Genomic DNA, 22,042 nt, shown 5'->3' on the forward strand with positions numbered 1-22,042 from the left:
ATTTTAGTTTCAGTGTAAGAAATAAATGAGCTAAGTCGTATTTGCCAGGACACAATGTCAAAGGCATTTAGGTACACATTGAGTCTAAAGAGTTGATGAGAATAACCAATAACCAATAAGTTTTGGTTTATCACTTAAACCTCACGAGACAGTATCTCATTGTACTGACTAAATGCAGTGGATATTCTGAGGGCAATTGGTGCTCTGTAGTTAATTATCCTTGGCGATCCTGAACATTATAAAGGTTGAATTCAAAGTATATGTATTTGCCTTATATAGCATACATTACAACATAATTTGATACAACAGGGATCATAGAGTGTAGTTATCAAGTGCCTATCAAAACAGCTTTAGAATGAAAATGTCTAACTAGAATACTAAAGTTCAGAAGTGCAATTGGTCCCTTTAATATGACACTTATTAATCATGGGCTCTTCATGTCCTTTAAAAAGTTATTGTTATGGATTTCCCAAAGTGAAAGGCATGCCACTCAGTGGATGGGAAGCAGTATTGCAGGAAAGAAACGGCTAGGATTGCATTCATGATTCTGAATTTAGGACTTTGTCACTTGAGCCAGGGAGATGGATGAGCAAACTAAAGAGGGATATGAAAGTTCCCCTAGAATTAACCTGATGTTTAATATTAGTGGCATGACCACAATGTTTGTATTAATAGAGGCGCACATTGCTGAAGAAAGCATTTATTCATTTATAATCATAGTTCTGAGGCAGGGGTGGTTTTGTGCCCTCCCACTGCCCACCCTGGGGACACTTGACAATGTCTAGAGCTATTTTTGACTGTCACGACTGCTATGTGTGTGCATATACCTGCACATGTGTGCACTACTGACATTTAGTGCCAAGGATGCTGCTAAATATCCTATAATGCACAGGATAATTCCCAAGAACAAAGAATCATTCAGCCCAAAATGTCAACAGTATAGTCTCTGAGAAACCTGGTTTATAAAAATTAGTTTTACATGTTTTTGAACTCAAAAGTACTTAAAATAGATTTTGTTAGAATTTTCAGATATTAATAGAATCAGACCAGTTTTGTTTCCTAATGAATAAATGATACTTTGTAATTTGGATTCATTTTGTTAGCAGTAAGTATGGAATTTTGTAAACTAATTTCAGAAATCAGGAAAAGTTTAAAATTTCACATGCAATTTCCCCACATTTTGTCTTTCCTCTTTACTAAAGTCCTCCCTCCTTCTATTCCCCATTTCATTCTGCTACACCCCATTTCATTAGACTAAATAATCTATGCACTGACCAGAAGCAAATATGATAAGCACATTTAATATATGGATACAACTTGTCTTTTTGTGATATCACTATTTCCTTTTCTTTAGATCTTTTCTAAAAATAAGCTCCAGGCAGATGTATGCAAGCTTATTTCTACAGTTTTGAAATGAACAAATTACTTGTAGAGTCTGATATGATTAAATCTTTTCTGTTGGAATTAATTTTTTTTAAGGTTTGTAAAATGCATGATTTACCTTCTTAAAAATAATCTTGTCCAGGAGCCCTAGAACATACCTGTAATCCTGAGACTGAGGAAGGAGAATAGCAAGTTGAAGGCCAACCAGGGCACTTCAGTGAGATACTGTCTCAAAGAAAAAACAAACTAAGCCAAACCAAACCAAAAAAACGGGCTGAGGATGTAGCTCCATGAAAAACAAATATTTGGTACTTTACATTGCTGCTCTACTGGGGTTAATAACAGATTACACCCTGGAAGGATACTGGAATAGACAAATCTTAGAGATGTTGTAAGGATTACTTTGTATAAATCTTATTTATAAGTTCAAGGATGAAACATATTTTGTGAAATTTAAGACTGTTAAAGTGTAAAAACATTTAGGAAAACAATATCCAAATTCTTCCCCTAAATTCACTATAATTCCAAAGATAAGGCAAACTACAAAAAGAATGGAAAGAACTGATTTAAGCATCAAAGTGTAAATAAATACAGGTGTTTCTTATTTTTTTAGTCTTACTAGAAAGCATGCTAGTTTTAAAAACACTTCTCTATAGGAACTCGCTTAGAAAACCACATATGAAAAGTATTTTATCAAGTCTACTCTTCCTTGATAAGTAATAAAATGTAGAAATTTATTCCAATTTTCCTATGTTTTAAGCACTGTTTAGGATAGTGCTCTGACATCTGTAAAAATGCTTGGTTTAGAGCAGGCATACAAAAAAACATTTGTTAAATGACTTTAAATCAATGGCTAAATATTTAGATTAAAAAAATACCAAGGAGAGTTTCTCTTTGAGCACATACTCCCATGTAGCTGTTACCTACCTAGCAGCTCATAGTGTTTGTATTTCCAATTTCCTGGTGCCAGCATGATTTGTTGACATGTCAAATAAAAATGTGCCAAACTCCACTTTTCTTTCTTACCCAAATCCATCCCTCCTCTCCTAGTTTTCTTTGGGACCACAATGTTCTTGCTCATTCCTCTTTCCCTTGACAAAAGGTGCTACCTCTGCTGACTTCATAGGTGGAGATAACTCACCCTATTCTGCTCCTACCGCATCTTTCCCCATCTGGGCCTCTGTTCCTGCTGCTCTTAGCCTCTACTATCTTTTTCTTGGATCGGTGAAGATACTCGATTTCCCCTTACCTCTGTCCTCCCTAAACAACCCAGGATAGCACAATGGTTAAGAATAAAGGATTCTGACTGATAAGTCTGAGCACAATGTAGTGATTTTAATCTGAGATTTAACTATAGGGCCAAATCACTTGGTTTTTATTGCTTGCTATTCAAGGACGTAACTTCTTTTTCAACCTCACTTCTCACTCTGTAGTGTGGCCAAAATACCTCCCTCCCTCACCTAGCTTCCATATCTGCCTTAGCATTTAAAGTCTAATTCTTTTGTCACCTCAGTTACTTCCCTGGAATAATCTTCCTCTCACGTTTCGTACTATTTTGTGAGTTACATTTTTTTTTTTTCTCTTGGGAAAGAACAACTTTTACAACACCAGAATATAATTGTTTTATTTTGTACCTCTAATAAGTCACAATGTGACTTGCAATGTGATTGCTCAATAAAAGGTGAATGACATCAGTTTACATAAAGAAATCTGACTCTGTGCGTCTCCCCTAGAGGGCCGAGCTTGGCTTATCTGCGCTTTCTCCGGGTCCTGGCACAATGATCAGCACTGAGAAGACACTGGATCCTTATTAGGAGAATAAGGCCCGGCCCGCGATCCGCCAGGAGCCGGCTCGCCGCATTCCCGCGCCTGCGGCTCCCAGACGCGCAGCCCCGCCTCTCGGCGCGCCACCCCGGGCTCCAGGGCGCACGCGCAGGCGCAGCCGGCGCAGCGGGCACGCGCCCGCGCCGTCCCCTCCCCCACTCCCTCCGCGCCGGAGGGGAACCGGTCGCCGGGGCTGCTTCGGCTGCCGCGGTCGGTTGTCGCCATGGACTCTCCGTGGGAGGAGCTGACTCTGGCCTTCTCCCGCACGTCCATGTTCCCCTTTTTTGACATCGCCCACTACCTGGTTTCCGTGATGGCGCTGAAGCATCGGCCGGGTGAGTGTGGGCGCCGCGGACCCGCCCCCTCAGTTTTCCATCGCGGGGACGACGGCCTCAGTCTGGGGCTTCCTGGGGGCCGCCGACCCAGTGGGTTCCGAGGGTCGAGTGGGAGGGCGCCAGGAGACGGCCTCGCCGCCCCCTTTAGTGCAGATGGGGAAACTGAGGCCGGAGGGCGGAAGCGCGGGCACTAGTCCGCGGAGGCGAGACGCCGCTTCAGGGGCCTGGGCTCGGCGGGGCTCCCGGGCCGGTGACAGAAGTCGCTGCCGCGCGGTCTCCTGGTGGTACCCCTGCTTCCCTGGGCGGTGTTTGAAAGTCGCCGGGGAGCTGCCAGTCCCCGCAAGTCTCCGACCTAGCCTCCTGGAGTTAGAGGTAGTCCCTGCCCTTTGGAAAAGTTGTGCAGACCGTGAACAGAAGCCTCCCCCGCGTGGGTACCCCGGGATCCCCTCGGCCTGGGGTCCTGCCTGACACCTGCTCAGCGCGTTAGGATGACCGGCAGAAGCGGTGGTTCCCGTTTTCGTGATCAGCAGTGACCTTGTTCAAGTTAGAGCCGTCTGGCAGTTTCACACCTCTGGAGTGGGGATGTGGTCTTCCGTCTGAAGACCTTCGGAGCTGTTGATCAAGGAGCAGTCTTTCTATCTTGTATGTGACATTTAGGATATTTGCTCCTGTATTGCTTTACTTTCGTTGTTATTCCACCTTTTATATTTTGTGCATCTCTTCTATCATGAGGGCAAGCACTTCTGTGCACTTTCCGTGTGTTCATACCGGCTTTGATCCGCCTTTTCTACAAATAGGTGTTAAGTGAAGACTTGAGGACGATGCTGCATCTCTTCCTAGGGACTACTGGTTGTCTCAATTTTTGGACCTCAGAGTATTTTTTTACTTATATTGGAGTTTGTAGCTCAGTGTGAATCATTGTTTGGTAAAGATTATGACCTGGATAAAGGGGAGTATTACTATACTAATTAATGTCAGATGATAATCTACGTAAGATACTGCTTCCTTAGTTTGAAAGGAAATATATGTTGTTACTATCCCATATTCTAAATTTGATATTTTCTTGCATTGGGTAAAGTAAGGGGTTTTCAAAGTATGGTTGAGGAACCCACAGGGTTCTCTAACCCTTCTATGTTAAAATTATATTCATAATTGAAGGGTTATAAAAAATAATATTCCTAAAAGACAGCTCTCCAAGAAAAACGGAGGGACAGTGTGGCTTGGGAGGAGGGAGGAGAAATTGGCCTAACATTAAACCTCTCTCAGCTCATCCTTTCCTAATAACAGTGGGCCCTAAACTTTCACCTTAACCCATCGCAAACTAGCTCTAAATGGAGGCACAGCAAATATTGAAACTCTGGGAAACAATGGATCCCAAAGAAAGAACAATGAGTTTTAACCTTTTTACACCTGCCCTCCTAAATTAAAGTTTTAACCTGTACAACTAGCCCCTGACGGTCAAAACTGCATGTACACGGCTTCCAGTGATTACATCATTCTACCCTATAAGATCAAAATACCCTCTGTAACTGAGGGCCATTTTCCCCATCTGGAAAATGGGCCCTGTTGGTGCCAGAGTCCACAAGGAATAAAGGCTTCTTTGAATCCGTTCAGGTCTGCTTCCCCTCCTTTTGCGCTTAGAATAATAATCAGATAACAATAATAATCAGATATTATTCATTGTTTTCACTTGGATTTTCTTACTTGCTACAGTGGAGTTTTCCAGAGACTACATGACTTAGGACTTGTGGCACTGTAAGACATTGAAGCAGATATGAGAATCCTACAGCTGTTTTCTGTTTGAAGCCAGACATTAAGGAGATTTGCTACAATAAACAACAGTGTGCTTTTTCTCACTAAATGTTTTTAGCTTGGAAAAATAGTCATTTTTCATAAAGAATCTGTTAACATTTAGCGCATTTATTATTTTAAAAATGAATACATAATGCCCCCCGCCCCTTTTTTTTTGGCAGTGCTGTGGATTGAACCCTGGGCTTTGAGGGTGTTAGGCAAGCACTCCACCTTTGAGCTATATCTCTAGCCCATAAAGAACTATTTTAAAATTCTTTCAGTTATAGTTTCCAATATGTATGTATTGGCACTTGTAAGCTCCATAAAAAAAGTTCTTCGGGGTCCTTTTGAAGTCAGTTATTTTTAAAGGTATAATTTAAGTATAGTATATTCATTTTTAACATACAATTTATATATTAAGATAAATTAAATATATATATATTTTAATATAAGGGTCTATGATTTTGAAAAAAGTCATATAAATACCATCATAATCAAGATGTAGAACATTTTGTTCACCCACCCCAAATTACCTTCTGTTCCTTTGTAGACAGCACTTCTATAACTCCTGGCAACCATTCATTAGCTTACTAATTTTTATGGTATAAAGAGGTTCAAAGTCCCCCCAAATTTGAGAATCACTTGGGTAATTGAATGCTAATACAGTATGATACGTAGAGTAACAAATATTTTTTTCTAGTCCTTGTAAAGAGGTAAAAATGATAGAATTCACAAGAATCCACCTGTTTAAACTTTTACTGGAAATGTGTTAGACTGCTTATTTCCTTTGACAATATTGAGTATTTTTAGTCCTCAATACCTTGTCATTTTCATGATCAGAAAACAGTTTTCATTTGCTTTTGTCAGGGTTGCTAATAAGTTTGTACTCTTTAAGTTTATTGGACACTTGTATTTCATGCCTGTGTTGCTTGACCATTTTTTCTTATTGGGTTGTAGGTTGTTGTCTTAGTGTATTGATTTTCTTTATGTTTCATGGATGTTAATTCTCTTTATGTGTGGTAAAGCTATTTTCCTTATCTCACCAAAGTGGCTAATTGAATTTTTTATTCCCTCTAAGACCATTACTAAGATAATTCCTCCTTGGATAGGCCTCTGGAGTATCCCTAGTTTTGTCTTATTTTCTTTAGCCTCTCAGTTTTTCTGAGTTACTGAAATCCTTCTAGTGAATTCTTTTTGGCTTACTTTTGTCATGGATTTTTTTGTTTTGTTACTTGTATCCAAGAACGCTCTTTTTTTCTAGTCTCTTTATGTTGAAGAGTGTTGATAGAAGTAGGGACTTTTATATTGAAGAGGTTGTCCCTGTATCTTTATCACCATCCTGGTGGAGAAGGTGACATATTTTATTAATGATTATTTTTGTTCCCCCAAATCCATTGAGATGATCATTTTTATTGTTTTTTTCTATTTAAAAATGTAGTGGGCATGGTGGGTCAGACCTGTAATCCCAGCAATTCTGGTGGCTGAGGCAGGAGGATTGCAGGTTGAAGGATAGCTTGGGCAACTTACCAAGACCCTGTATCAAAATTAAAAATAAAAAGAGCTAGGGATGTAGTTCAGTAGTAGAGCACCCTGGGGCCAATTACCAATACCAAAGGGGGAAAAATGTAGTGAATTATATTAATAGATTTTTAAAAAGATTTAAAAAAAATGATGAACTATTCCTATATTTTAGGAATAAACTTGTTTGATGTATTGTTTTAGTTTTCAGGAATTTTGATTTGCTAATACTTTCTCTAAATTTTTTGTATTTATATTTATAAGGGAATTTACCCATCAAATCTTTTTCTACTTTTGGTTTCAAGGTTATGCTGTTTTTTAAAATAGATTAGGAAGCTTTCCACTATTTTATTTTTATTACTTATTTATTTTTAGCACAGGATGGTTTATATAATAGGCATTCCCTGTTTTTTTTTTTTTTTTGGGGGGGGGGATGTTACTGGGATTTGAGCCCAGGAATGCTTCACTATTGAGCCACATCCCCACCCTCTTTCATATATATATGAAATATATATATATGTAGATATATATATCTACATATACAACTATATATATATACAACTAAATATATATATATATATTTGTATTTGGACACAATACCTTTATTTTATTTATTATTTATTTTTATGTAGTGCTGATGATTGAACCTGGTGCCTGTCATGCTCCCAAGTACTAGGAGAGCATTCTACAGTGCAGCCCACAAACCCAGCCCTATCTCTACCCCTTTTTATTTTTTATTTTGAGACCGGGTCTCACTAAGTTGCTTAGGGCCTCACCAAGTTGCTGAGGCTGGTTTTGAATTTGAAATCCTCCTGCCTCAGTCTCTCTAGCTGCTGGGATTACAGGCATGAGCCACCACAACTGGCTCATTGCCTATTCTTAGGTATTTTGTTTAGTCAGCTATTTCAATGCTGTGACCAAAAGATCTGACAAAAACAATTTTAGAGAAGGAAAAAGTTTATTTTTGCATTGATGGTTTCAGCGGTTTCAGTCCATAGATGTCTGACTCCATTCCTCAGGGTCAAGGTGAGGCTGAATGTCATGGTAGAAGAGTGTGGTGGAGGAAGGCAGCTCAGGACATGGCCACTGGGAAGCAGAGAGACTCCACTCTCCAGTCACAAAATATATACCCCAAAGGCACACTCCCAAAGATCCACTGCCTCCAGCCACACCCTACCTGTCTCCTTATTAGGATTGATGCATGGTGTAGGTTAAGGTGCTCATAACCCTATCATTTCACCTCTGAGCTTTCTTGTATTGTGTGAGACAATGAGCTTTTGGGGAACACCATATATATAAACCATAGCAGTATTCAATAGACTTCAAATATGAAGCTGTTTCTTGGTCCATTTTAATAGGTAAATCTTTTTTTTTTAAATTAATTCAGTCTTAAGTCATTTTGGAAATTTACATTTCTCTCAGGAATCATTTGTTTCCTTTAGTTTTTCAAGTGTATTGGAGTAAATGTGTACATTATATTCTAGAAAATTTCCCTGGATTTTTTAGTAGTCTTAAATGTGATACACTTTACTTGACTCTTCTGGATCTTTTTTTCTTATGTCCAGTGACCAATTTCTATAGGCTCTGATTTACCTTTTTCTCTTCTAACTTATTTTGATTAAGATATATTTGTCCAGATTCTTGTCAGTAGATACAGCAAGTAGTTTTTGTGCTCTCTTTATATATGATCAGTGAGTCTTTTCCATATTTAGAACTAAAGAGCTGATATGTGGCACTTTCAGTCCAATGCCCAGTTTCTCTTAGTTTTACTTAGTATATCCATGCTTTGCTTAATTGGCAACTTTTCTTATTCCCCAGAGACTGATGCTCTAGAACTCAGATCTGTATTAGTATAATAAATCTACAGTTCATGTATGTGCTGCTGTCAGGGTTCTTATCCTTAAACTCTCAAACATGTTATTCTGGGCTGATGTTGTGACTCAGTGGTTGAGTATTTGCCTGGCATGTGTGAGGCCCTGGGTTCGCTACTCAGCATCACATATAAATAAATAAAATAAAACATCCATTAACAACTAAAAAAATATTAAAACAAAAAAATTGTTTAAAAAAATGTTACTCTTTGAGACTTAGTTTGGAAATATTCTCTGTCACTACTAATACCTCCCTCCCCAATTTTTTTATCCTTTTTATATCTTATCATCTATAGTTTCTGCCTAGAGCATAAAAATACTAGTGGAGGCTAGAGGGTAAAGGAGATTAACTCTTTATACCTGAGGTTTGGAGAAGGGTTGCACCTCATATTTGTTTGTTTTGGGTTGTGGGCTTCTGTACCCAATGAAAGATAATTCTCCCCTTTCTCCACTGTGTGATTTCTGCTTCATAAGCAAATATGTAAAACATAAGGGTATAAATTGTATTTTTTTCCCCTTAGTTTACCTCCATTTGTCTTATAATTAACTCTGGTTCCTCCTGAATTCTGGCATCAGATTATCAGCCTCCCCGCCCCAATCCCTTTATCTCCTGGGCATTTTATTAGGAAGTTGTAATATGCTGCTTGGGGACTACTAGTGAGAAGCCATTTTAACAGAAAGTTACAATATCAATTTAATCTATTTTATCTTACATTTAAAATCCTTTTTCTTGCTTAAATCTTTATTAAAATAAACATTTCTTCAAGTCTATATTCACATACAATTACCATCTTCTATGACTTGAAAACAATCTACAATTACTTCTATGAAATAATTGAAATCTATTACTGTACTCTTCATTCTCTCTCAACTTTTTTGCCATCCTCTCTCAAATCATATATAGTTCAGTTAAATATTTATTGAAACTGTACTATACTATATGTCAGGCACTATATTAGATGTTGAAGATGCCAGAATGAACACTACTCTTACATCTCTAAAGAAACCCAATTGCTCACGCTTCTTCTTTTGAATAGTGTCCCATAGATTGAACTGGTTTTCTGACATAGTAGTAATATTTTTATTGGTTTTAGATACATGCAGAATATTTCTGTATAGTTCTAATCCTCACATCATTTCTCTAAGATGGGTATTATCAAACTCATCTGACAGATGGTTTTAAAGGAATAAAATAACCTTCCTAACTCACACAGTTTAGTAAATTTTAGAACTAGTTCTTGACTACAGATTTGGCTAATTCTAAAGTTTCTAAACTCATCTGTGTTCTTTGTAGGCCCAGTGTTTCTTAATAGTTACAATTTCCCAATGAACTGTTATTTGACATGGTTATTTTCTCCCATAATTTCTTTCACTTCCACATCACAAACCAGGTTCTCATTTGTTTTAGGAATTAAATTGAGGAAAAAAGCTTGTCATTGTTCCATTGTCTAATTGGTGGCAGATGAAAGGTCTAATAAGTTAAGAATTTATCAGTCTAGGCACTCTGGACAGGTAGCAGTGCTGGTGGCAACACAATTTTGCAATCTTGTGAACCCCTTATAAAAACTAAAAAAGTGCAAAGTTAAAAAAGTACAGCTCAATGAATTTTCAAAATGAACACATCCATGTAGTCAATATCCAAATAATAGTAGGACCATTCATGATTCCAGAAACTCTCTTTATTATGTGATTTAAAAAAACAGAATAGTATGGGATGGGAAGGAATGTTTCAGAAATGGCAGTCCATAATTTATTTCTGTGAATTTAAAGATTGTGCTCGAATATATTTAATTTTTTTTAAGTGAAAGGAAAGTTAGACTCTTTGAGTGACCTGAGATAAAACAGTGGTCAGTGAGTATTGTGGTAGAAAGATTTCGTAAAGCTAGTCAGGAGACCAGTGTCTGGTTGAAACTTTTCCACTAAAGGACTGAGTAGCTCTAGATAAGAACTTGAAACTCAGTATTTTATTTGTGCAATGAATGTGCAGGATTTGAACATCAACTGAGGAGTTTTTCCTCTTCTGGGCTCTCAATTTTGGCTATAAAGAATATTTCCTCCAAGTTTGTAAACTTAAATAATTTCAGCTTATTCTTTGGTTCCCCAGAGTGGTGTCTGCTTTCTGCAGCTGATACCTCTGTGATAATGAAATACTTAACCTTTTGCCTTTTAACCACTTATGTAACCATTTTATATCTATACTGTTAATATTAAATTCTCTCTGTTAAAATAACTGTGTATTTTCTATCTATTGACTGTACTCTGACTGATCATAGAAACCCAGGAGGAGTGGAGTTTAATGTCCCACTTTTCTGGTTTGCATATATCTTATTGAGATATTTGAAGTACTTGGTATTTCTTGATCATCAGATCTAATCAGTAGAATGTCATCAGTATAGTAGGCAAGTGTGGACTCACAATATGATTAAAATCTCAATGTTAGACAATAGGAGAGTTAGCATAGGCCTGAAGCAAGAATGTAATAGTTTAACAAAGGGGAGTACTTCTGGTATTTTTTTTTTTTTCATTGTTGTTTGTTTTTTGCAAATTAATATGGAGAAAAAAGCATTTGTTTGAGGTGTTATGATTTGAATATGAGGTGTTCCCCCAAATCTTCTGTGTTAATGCAGGAGTATTTGAAGGTGAAATGATGAGACTGTGAGAGCTGTAACCTAATCAGTCCTTCCTAGTTTGAATGAACTAACTTTAGGCAGATGGGGCATGACTGGAGGAGATGGGCCCCTGGGGTGCATCTTCTTTGAGGAGACCCTCCCCCACCACTTGTTGGCAGTGTGTAAAGAAGTTTCCTTCCATTGTGGCCCTTCTGCCATGATATTCTGCCTTGCTTTGGCCCCAGAACAATGGATTGGTTGGCTGTGGAGTAAACCTCTGAAACCATGAGCCAAAATAAGTTTTTACTTCTCTGAGTAAATACTTTTCTTGTCAAGTATTTTGGTCACAGCTACAAAAAGCTGACCAACACACTAGGTTATGAGTTTGATTCGCTCCAATAAAAACACTTCATCTTAAATGCAGCGATTCACCAGGTCCACTGTTTGGTGTAGACCAAAAAGGCCAGTTAAGCTATCACCACTTTTTCATCTTTCAAGTCTGTTTATGGCACCAGTTTCTGTGATATTTTTTTCATTTACTTTGTTGGCAAGAAGAGGAATTTCTATGAGTGTGTACTTGATCCTTCCTACCATAATGATTCTTATTCCATAGGTCAGAGAATCAGTATGGGGAATGAGCCAGCTGCCAAGTGTAATCATTCTAGCTGTATATTAATGAACTGGGGAAATAACCAGAGGTGGGTCTTTGTATCTGCTTGGCCCAGTCTGACTCAGATTTGATCTAAAACTCCTTAATTTTGTCACAGATAGTCTGTAAACCTTTGTTGTTTACATGATTTATGTGTGTGTGTGTGTGTGTGTGTGTGGTGCTGGGGATTAAACTCAGGGTCTTGGTGCTTGCGCGGCAAGTACTCTACCAACTGAACTATATCCCCAGTGCTACATGATTATTTTTAATAATTCTAATGAAAAAGCATTGTGAGGCATATGAGATTATTATTTTATTAATTTTCCTTTTTTATATCGATTTTTTAAATTTGTAGTATAGTCTCACAAAAGTATGACTGCTCAAGGTACATGCATTTAATAAATACTGCCAGTTTTTTTTTTCCCAGATATGTAGAGCAATCTGCTTACTTACTCTGGATCTTATCAGTTTTACTGTTTTATGCCAAGCAGTGGTGGAAAATGTTTTTTTTTTTTTTTTTTTAATTTTAATTTGCATTTTTACCACTTTCTCCTAAAATGTTGGGTTAATGGTCAGAGTTCTGTCTTGGACCCTGACCCTGATGGTAACTTCTGTTTTTTGTTTTTTTTTCTTATTAAATTTTTAAATTTTTTTATTTTTGCAGACTGTATTTTCATCCATTGTACACAAATGGGGTTCAACTTTTCATTTCTATGGTTGTACACAATGTAGATTCACACCATTCATGTAATCATACATGTACATATGGTAATGATGTCTGTCTCATTCCACCATCTTTTAAACCCCTGTCCCCTCCTCCCTCTCATTTCCCTCTACATAAACCAAAGTTCCTCCGTTCTTCTCTTACCCCCACTCCCCATTCCCATTATGTATCATCATCCACTTAATCAGAGAAAATATTTGACCTTTGGTGTTTTGGGATTGGCTTATTTCACTTAGCATGGTATTCTTCAGTTCCCTCCATTTACCTGCAAATGCAGTAATTTTATTATTCTTTATGGCTTAATAATATTCCATTGTCCATATACCATAGTTTGTTTATTATTCATCTATTGAAGGGCATCTAGGTTGGTTCCACAATCTAGCTATTGTGAATTGAGCTGCTGTAAACACTGATGGGGCTTCATTACTGTAGTATGCTGATAGTAGTCCTTTGGATATGAGCCAAGGAGTGGGATAACTGGGTTAAAAGGTGGGTGCATTCCAAGTTTTCTGAGGAATCTCCATATTGCTTTCCAGAGTGGCTGCACCAGTTTGCAACTCCACCAACAGCGTATGAGTGTGCCTTTTTCCCCACATTCAAACCAGCACCTATTACTGCTTGTATTCTTGATCATAGCCATTCTAATTGGAGTAAGATGAAATCTTAGGGTGATTTTAATTTGCATTTCTCTAATTACTGGAGATGTTGAACACTTTTTCATATATTTGTTAATTTTCTTCTATAAAGGGACCAGTTCCTTAGCCCATTTATTGATTGGGTTCTTTGTATTTTTGTTGTAAAGTTTTTTAAGTTCTTTATAAATTTTGGAGAAGTAGTGCTCTATCTGAAGTGCATGTGGAGATTTTCTCCCACTCTGTAGACTCTCTTTTCACATTATTGATTGTATCCTTTGCTGAGAAAAAGGTTTTTAGTTTGAATTCATCCCATTTATTCATCCTTGCTTTCATTTCTTACGCTTTAGGAGTCTCGTTAAGGAAGTCTGGTCCTAAGCCAACATAATGAAGATTTGGACCTACTTTTTCTTCTATTTGGTGCAGGGTCTCTGGTCTAATTCCTAGGTCCTTGATCCATTATTTGTCGTTTTGTGCAGGGTCAGAGAGAGAGGTTTAATTTCATTTTACCACATATGAATTTCCAGTTTTCCCAGCACCATTCGTTGAAAGGGCTGTCTTTTCTCCATTTATGTTTTTGGCACCTTTGTCTAGTATGAGGTAACTGTATTTATTTGGGTTTGTCTCTGTGTCTTCTATAACTTCTTGGATTTTAAGGAGACAAATCTGTTACTGGGAAAGGATAAAACAAAGTATTGGTAATAGGCAGTTTAAAAATACTTAACATCTGGAGTTAAATTTTACGCAGGCTAGAACATTCTTGTGCTCCTTTCTGGAAATAATGCTAACCACTAGCAAACTGGATGTTAACTGTTTTAAAAATAGCTGCAATGGAACTAGTTCTTAAGAATAGGGCCTTATTCTCAAGTTGATTCAGACTGAGTCTAACAAATGAAAAAAAAGTCACATTTGCCAATGTGAAAACTATCTTTCCAAAATTTGTTGTAAATAAGTTAATAGGACTGTTGTAAATATAATCTAATAATTTATTTTGTCCAGAGTATGGAATTCTGTAGATTTTAGGTGAGTTTACAGAAATAGATTGGGACTTCATATTTAGCTTCAGTTTCATGATGAAAATAAAGTTTTATTGAAATACAACCTCATTCATTCATTTGTCTTTTATCTGTGATTGCTTTCACACTGTAACTGCAGAGGTAAATGATTAAGTAGAGGCTATCTCACAAAGTGTGAAATATTCTTATCTGTCCCATTAAAGAAAAAGTTTGCCAGTTCCTGGTTTAGTTGGTTAGGGTGAAAAACTCAGGTTGTGCCTGTGATCCACATAGGCCCTAACTGTAACCATGCATTACCAGCTCCCCTGTAATTCTCTGACCTCTCCTGCCCTGCTCCAGTCACATATCTTCCTCCTTGTTGCTTTACTAGCACCAGAGGCAGCTGGGTGGGTGGGTGGGGAACAGGATTTTACATTTGTTCTGCCCTTACTTTTTCATTTAATGGAAGTATTTTGATTTTAAAGTCCACAAGTGGTTATTTGTGTTTTCAATCTCTTAGATTTGTATCTCAATGTGATAACTTTTGCTAAGAATTTGGGAAAAATAGTTCTATTTATAGCATATTTCAAACATCTTCATTCAAGTTAGGACAGATTTTTTTTTTTTTCTCTTTTAAAGGTCAGTATGTTAAGAGTAACTTGACAGTATTTTTTTTCACTGAAGTAATTTTGAAAACTGTACAAATAGGACTGATGTAAGGGAGACTGCTTCATCTATTCTTTTCCTGATTCTTCTTTTTTTTCCCTAATGAAATCTTAGTTTCATTGTTTAATGCTGTTAAGTTTATAAGTACTCTTTCACTGTCATATCATATCATTTTTATCCTAGCCTTTCAGTAAGAACTCAATAGAATTGTATTTTGGGCTTAGAGAATTGAGTCAGAAGCAGCCTGAAGGTTTCATTTACCTACCTTTTTTTTCTGTTTTCAGTGATGGATCCACTTAATAGATAAATCAGTCAGCAATCTGCCATGTACAAGGTATAAAAATGTGTTTTATATATGTTCTCTCATTTTAAATCCTCACAAGGTATGTATTATTTGCATTTTATGAACAATGAAATTTAATTTGAGAGAGATTGAGGCCTACGCAGAGGTTACAAAATTAATAGGCAATCATATTTGTCTGATTTGTGACAATCCTAAGTAAGGGAGATTAATGGCAGTAAAATTTTAATGCTTAAACTCTTTGAAATATTTCATTTGTATTTTTCCATCATATGATAAACATTTTATATTAGCAGCTATTCCACACTAAACTATCTTAAGAGTCTCAGGGATTAACAATTTTATAATGTAGATAGGATTTGTGAAAAAAATCTAGAATGTGATGTGTCTTAAGAAGAATGAATTAAATAAGTGAATGTTGAGAGAAAAAGAAAGTTATTTTGATAGACTTAATAAGAAATTAATATTTTATGAGAGAATACTTCGTGTGAAAACATTTAGTAAATTTGATTTGAATTGGTTTTAATGGCCAAAGAAGAAGGTAGGTGTATTTGGGTTATGCATATACACACAAGAATGAGCTGGAGGAGGTGGGTAGAGATGGAAGGGGGAGGAGTGAGTGCATGTATGTAAATAAACACCTAGAAATAGTCTCCCCTCAGGAGAGGAGTATGACTGAACTGTAGGTACAGAGAGAAAGGGTCATTTTGCTTTTTTTTTCCAATTTGCTTGTGTGATGGTAGCCAGCACTTTTGCTTACTGTGTGCCAGGCCCCATTCCAAGTACTTGAAGTGTACTCATTCCTAGTTAATCCTTACAACAGCGCTGTGAGGTGAGGTACTTTTTTCCTTTTCTCTGGTTTGGTGGAGTGTGTATGTGTAAGTGTGTATGAGTGAGGGGGGACATCTCTATTTTGAACATTTGAGAAGCAGAGACAGTTATTAACACAAAGAGTGAAATGCTACAGACAGGGTTTGTTTCTGGGCAGTTAAGCTCCAGTCCACATTCTTAAGCACACTATTTACCTTTCAGCCTGAGGTGTCTCAGTATGGCATTGTTCATTTTCATTGTTGACTAAAAGAAGATCAAAGATCACACTCATTTATTATTGTGCTGACCAGTATGACAGTCAGTCACCACTGCATGGGGCAGTACTGAATGGTGCTGATACACATATTGAGATAAATATCTAAAATATATGTGTGTGTTTGTGTGCGTGTATGTATGTCTATAACACTGGTAGCATATCTTATGTGTGGGGGTTTGTCTCTAAAAGCAGCATGATCTTGAAACATCAGAATGTTAGGGTAACTGGCACAAATATCCACGAGAGACACAGCTCTGAGTTCAGGCAAAGGTTTATTAGACAGAGTCTGCCAGGCTGCCTCTCTGCAAGGTGCAGCAGCCTGCAGGAAAAAACTTCTACACTATATAGGCATGTACAGTGGAATAGTTAAAAAATAACCGGTCTGCCCCTGTGATTGTTGCTTGATGTCTTTGCAGTGCTTTGGATAGTTAGGGACTCTTTTGGGGTGGACCTACCGGGAAGGTCATGCCTGGGTGGGCGGGTGCTGATTTTAAAAATAGAGTTACTTTGGCCTATGGACCTAACACAAAATAGCTCTTTTCCTCCACAGTACTAGGGATTGAACCCAGGGGTACTTTACCATGGAGCTACATCCCTAGTTCTTTTATTTTTAATTTTGAAACACCCTGGCCACATTTATTTTGTGAAATCGTGTGTTACACTACTTAAAATTTTATTTCTGAATACATACAAATCAATTCCCATGAATTCATCAATTCCCATACTTGTTAAATATAAATATGTTGATATTATTTTTCTGAATGCACACACACATTTGTACACTTTTAAATTATTTCACATAATTGGGCTTTTTTCTAAGAGGTTACAACAGTTAATAATTTGGGTAATTTTGCAGACTTTATCCTATGCATTAATCACTGTGTGTATGTACCTTTAGAAATATGTTGTTTTACAGGGATCAATGCCCTATAAATTATTTCTTACTGTACATATTATTTATATATATGTAGGGGTTTTTTTTGACCATATTAGTACACATAAAGTGTACTTGTAAAGCTGTGGCATTCTTTCAAATAGTTGCATTGTATTCCTCAGATTGGATGTTAATTTGTTAAAAATTTTTTATACAAGTAATAGATGGAAACTTTAACTTAGGGAATTCAAATATGATTAATATAATTAAATAAATTTAAAACTCCCTTGACCTCTTCCTTAATCCCAGGCTTTTTCTGAGAGATAACAACAGTGAACAGTTTGTTTATTACAAATTTATTTTTGTGCGTTCCATTTATATATTCTAAATACATGTCCAGGGTTTGGGTTTTCTTCCATACTATAATTTTATTGTTCAACATGATTGTATTTGTTTCTTCATTTTTCTTGAACAGTATGTCTTGGAGATATTTCCATGTTTACATTGATCTGCAGGTGGTTTAACTGTTCTTCTGACGGTGGTTATTTAGATCCCCCCCATTTTTTCATAGCATTATAAAGAACACTGCTTTAATGTTCTTGTATGAATTTTTGTGGGCACTCGAGTAACTTTTATTTATTTATTTATTTTGCAAGAAAGCAACCATTTTTTGAGCTTATAATGGGAAAAACCGTTTCTTTCCCTTTTCCACAAAACTATACATAACATCCAGAATTACAGTCCTGTCTGATAATATTAAAACAACAACAAAACCCTTAAACTAAAACCCTATAGAAGCCTTCATCATTAAAGAGTCAATATCTCTAATAATAAGATTTCATTGTCCATTATGTATATATATATATAAAACAAAACAAAGAGAACAAATTGGTATATTTTAGATAAGTATTTTCAACACCTGGGATGAAACTAAGGGAATATACTTGAATCACAAGTAATAAATTAATCAGAATTTCCCAACCCATTAGCATCCAATTAAGAAATATTTTTCTGTGCTTCGTTGTCATTCATAATATCTGTCAACTTGACCCAAGAGTCACTACCACATGTAGACATTAACATACATGAACCAATTTACACTTATTAAAGTTTTTAATTTATCCATCCTGCAAAGGAAACTTCTAGATTAAAAGTCAGTAGAAGTAACAGACAAAAAATGGCAAGTAACCCAAGATACGCAGGAACTATAACAGATGTGCAAACTGCTTTTTCTCTTCCCTCAGCCCATTTTCCAGATCAGAGGAAAATTAGCAAAGCAGAACAGAAAGTCTCTCTTTACAAAACAGGCTCTGGAGGGCTACTACAGCGAAAGCTGGGGAGACAGAGGGCTGAAATCTGCTTTATTTAGTGTGATCTTCATTTTTGTATATGAGCATGTAACAGACCTACACAATATCCCAGTGAAGGTGATATATTTCTCTGGTTTGAAAATCTTAAGTGGCCAGAACAATAGAAAAATGAGATACCTTTATCAAAACTGAAGAATCTGCCACTTCAGTTGTGATATAAAACTATGTTCTTCTATACTGCACAGACAAGGGGATGGAGAAGTTTGTTTTCATCCATAAGGCAACATTTTCTGAGCAGCAGATTCCTTAATGCAGCTCTCTTGGAAGGATAACCCCACACCCACAGAACTTCTGAACTTGTGACCTTTTCTGATCATCAGCTGAGTGTCTGCTGCCCAGCCACAACCTTCTGCTGCAGGCCTTGCCTGAGTCAATTTTAAACTTAAAATTTTAATCCATAGCGCCCAACTGGCTTCATTTGTTTACTTCATAGCAGCTTGACTTGTTTATTCTGTCATAAGAATACATGGATTTCTTCATACCTTTACCCATTTATTAATATGAAATTGTCATTTCTCCCCATTAGATATGTACGAAATACCCTTTTATCTGTTTGTCTTGATAACTAATGTTGAGTGTAAGAAAAATATGGCTCAGTGTAGGTCCCAAGGCAGCTCAGACCCTTGAATCCAGGGGAGCAAGCACTCTGGGGTACCCAGTCTGAGTCGCAGTCTAGCGATAGCACCCAGAAAGCCACTCCTGACACAGGAACTCACAACAGAGATTTTATTAGGCAGACAACTAAAGCTTCTGCTGGGGTGGGAAAGAAAGAAGAGACAGAGAATGGCGCAGGAGCTTCTCCTACATATTGGAATATCGAGGGCTAACAAGGGACCAATGACTGAGAAGGGGACTTGCAGGCTGACTAGTGGACCAATAACTAGCTAGGATGTTCACAGACTGACAAGCTAGGTTATAAGATGGGAGGGGAGAAATAGCTGCAGCGTAAAGGGCGGGGGAGCAGCTTTATATTGTATTGAGGACTTTTTTGATTTTGGTATGTGTATTAGCCACTTATGGTTTTGTTTTGTGACTTGCTCATTTTTCATTTGTTTGTTGACTTTTCCTCATAATTTGTTGGCATTTGCCTTATGTATGTTGAAAAATATTTTATTCCAGTCTTTTATCATTGAGTACAAATCCAGTCCTTTTTATTTATTTATTTTAAAATCTTGAGACAGGGTCACACCAGGTTCTTCAGGTTGACCTTGAACTTGTGATCCCCCTGCCTTAGCTTCCTGTGTAACTGAAATTAGGAGTGTGCCACTATGCCAGACTAAAAGTCTGAAATTTTGATGTTTTATTTAGAAATTATGGCTTTTTTCAGATTAAGTTCTTTTCTTTCTGTGCCCACATTGCTAAATTAAAAAACAAATCAGAAATGTTGATTTTTTTTTTTTTTTTTGTGAAGTACCTTTTACTGTCTGTCTAAAGGAGTGACCATAATAATTTGCTAGTGTAATGGATGACATTAATGAACTTCTAAACACTAAACCTTCCCTTAGTTTGGAAAAAATAAATTTGATGGTTTATTATCTTTTTTAAAAAATGATTAACCAGGTGTGGTGATGCACCCCTGTAATCCCATTGGCTCAGGAGGCTGAGGCAGGAGGATGGCAAATTCAGAACCAGACTCGGCAACTTAACAAGGCACTGAGCAACTCAGTGAGACCCTGTCTCTAAATAAAATACAGAAAGGGGCAGGGGATTTGGCTCAGTAGTTGAGTGCACTGGGTTCAACTGGTACCAAAACAACAACAACAACAAAAACCCCTATTGTACCTTTGTTATTTAATGTATTTAATACTTATTAGAATTTATTCTTTCTTTCCTTTCTGTTCCCTTTCCTTCCTCCTCCTTCCATTCTCTTTTATAATGCAATTTTTTGAGGTTGGGATTATGTTGTTTCATAGAATGATTTAGTTTTTTCTGCTTCACTGTATACTCTATAATGGTTATATAATGTAAGAATGAATAATTTAAAAATATTTGGTAAAGGTTTTCTTTTAATTTATCAAAGTTTAGTACCTTTTTTAAGCTAGTTTTTTTGCTCTGAAATTTTTGCTGTAGTTATCTGTACGTTCAGTTTTCTACCTGTTCTTAAGGTAGAAAATTTTTGCTAATTTATAGTTTCTTAGAAGACTGTCCATTTCAATATATCTTCACATGTATTAGATTAAAACATTCTTTTTACCTTTTTTACTTTCTAACTAGATTTTCAGTTTTAATGTTGTTATTTTTATCTTCCCTCCCTTTATTCCTTTCTTCCTTTCTTCTTTCTTCCTTCCTTCCCTTCCTTCTCTCCTTTCCCTTCCTTCACTCCTTTCTTGTTTCTTTCTCCTTTTCCTTTCCTTTCTGCTTTCCCAGAATAATTTGGGGTTGGCTTTATAGATTTCCCATCTCTATTCCCTATTTTAGTTTTCATTTAATTAATTTCTGCTTTTATAAATTGTTTCAATTTATCTAGATGAGTTTACTTTTTTTTTTTTTTTTGTTTTTTTTCCTTTGATAATTTCACATTTACAGAAAATTTCCAGAATAATTAGTTAAGAAACTCCTATTCCTTCACAGTAGTCCTCAACTTGGGTTTGTTTGGTTAGGTTAATTAGTTACTTATTTTTGGTAAAATAGCACATAAGTGATCTCAGTGCATCATATCTGAAGTTACTGGTGGTATTTACATTGATGATTGCAAGGTTTCACCACTCTAAATTTATTATTTCCTTCAGTAATTAGTATTTTGTTAGGATTTATTTTGAGATGGTGAAAATATCTGCTCTTTATCAACTGTTCACCTTTGGATTTGTTACTCTGTTTCTAGCTTGCCATGTTTGTTAGCTTAGTTTGTTTACTTCAGCCTCTTATTTTCTCAAGTACTTAAGATTATAAACTTAATACATACTTTGACATATGGTCTGGGAATACTTATAGTAGGATTTGGGAGGAAAAGAGACTAAGTGGGGAGATTGTAAATCATTTATTATCAGGAAACTGGCAATAAAAACCTGAACAGAGAATTTAAAGGTGCCAAAAATCAATTATTTTTAAAAATGTGTCCAGTCTTGCATTAAAGAACAAGTGATACAATTTTTAATGGTGTAATGGTTGTAATTGGCACAACTCTGAACAGTAATTCATCGCTGAAAATTATGAGTTTAAAAAGTTTATTTCTTTAGTGCAATGGGAACTTGGGACTTGTTTAATAAATATACAACTGTCTCAGACCATGTTTTGACTTTACCATTTCAGGAGCAGTGGAAGGGGCCTGGAGGAATCCTGTTTCAAGCTGGTTTACTGCTATGCTCCACTGTTTTGGTGGAGGAATTTTATCATGTATACTGCTTGCAGAGCCTCCGCTGAGGTTTCTTGCAAACCACACTAATATTTTACTGGCATCTTCAATCTGGTAAGCT

General features: G+C 36.6%; 1 protein-coding gene across 2 annotated transcripts in view; it reads left to right on the forward strand.

Annotated features, from left to right (window-relative positions):
* Window positions 1–3,313: 3,313 nt before the first annotated feature.
* TMEM38B (transmembrane protein 38B) overlaps window positions 3,314–22,042 on the forward strand; it is a 54,496-nt gene continuing 35,767 nt past the window's right edge. Inside the window, exons 1-3 of one of the 2 annotated variants that reach the window (XM_079113297.1) lie at window positions 3,481–3,542; window positions 15,282–15,331; window positions 21,879–22,035. In XM_079113297.1, coding sequence (XP_078969423.1) covers window positions 21,929–22,035 — 107 coding nt within the window. In that variant the 5' untranslated portion in view covers window positions 3,481–3,542; window positions 15,282–15,331; window positions 21,879–21,928. Of the gene's footprint in view, window positions 3,543–15,281; window positions 15,332–21,878; window positions 22,036–22,042 lie in introns of both variants that reach the window. The other variant, XM_079113298.1, reaches the window with a different exon arrangement.

This window comes from Sciurus vulgaris (genome assembly GCF_902686455.1).
Source record: "Sciurus vulgaris genome assembly, chromosome: 15".
In the NCBI taxonomy this organism is placed as follows: domain Eukaryota; kingdom Metazoa; phylum Chordata; class Mammalia; order Rodentia; family Sciuridae; genus Sciurus; species Sciurus vulgaris.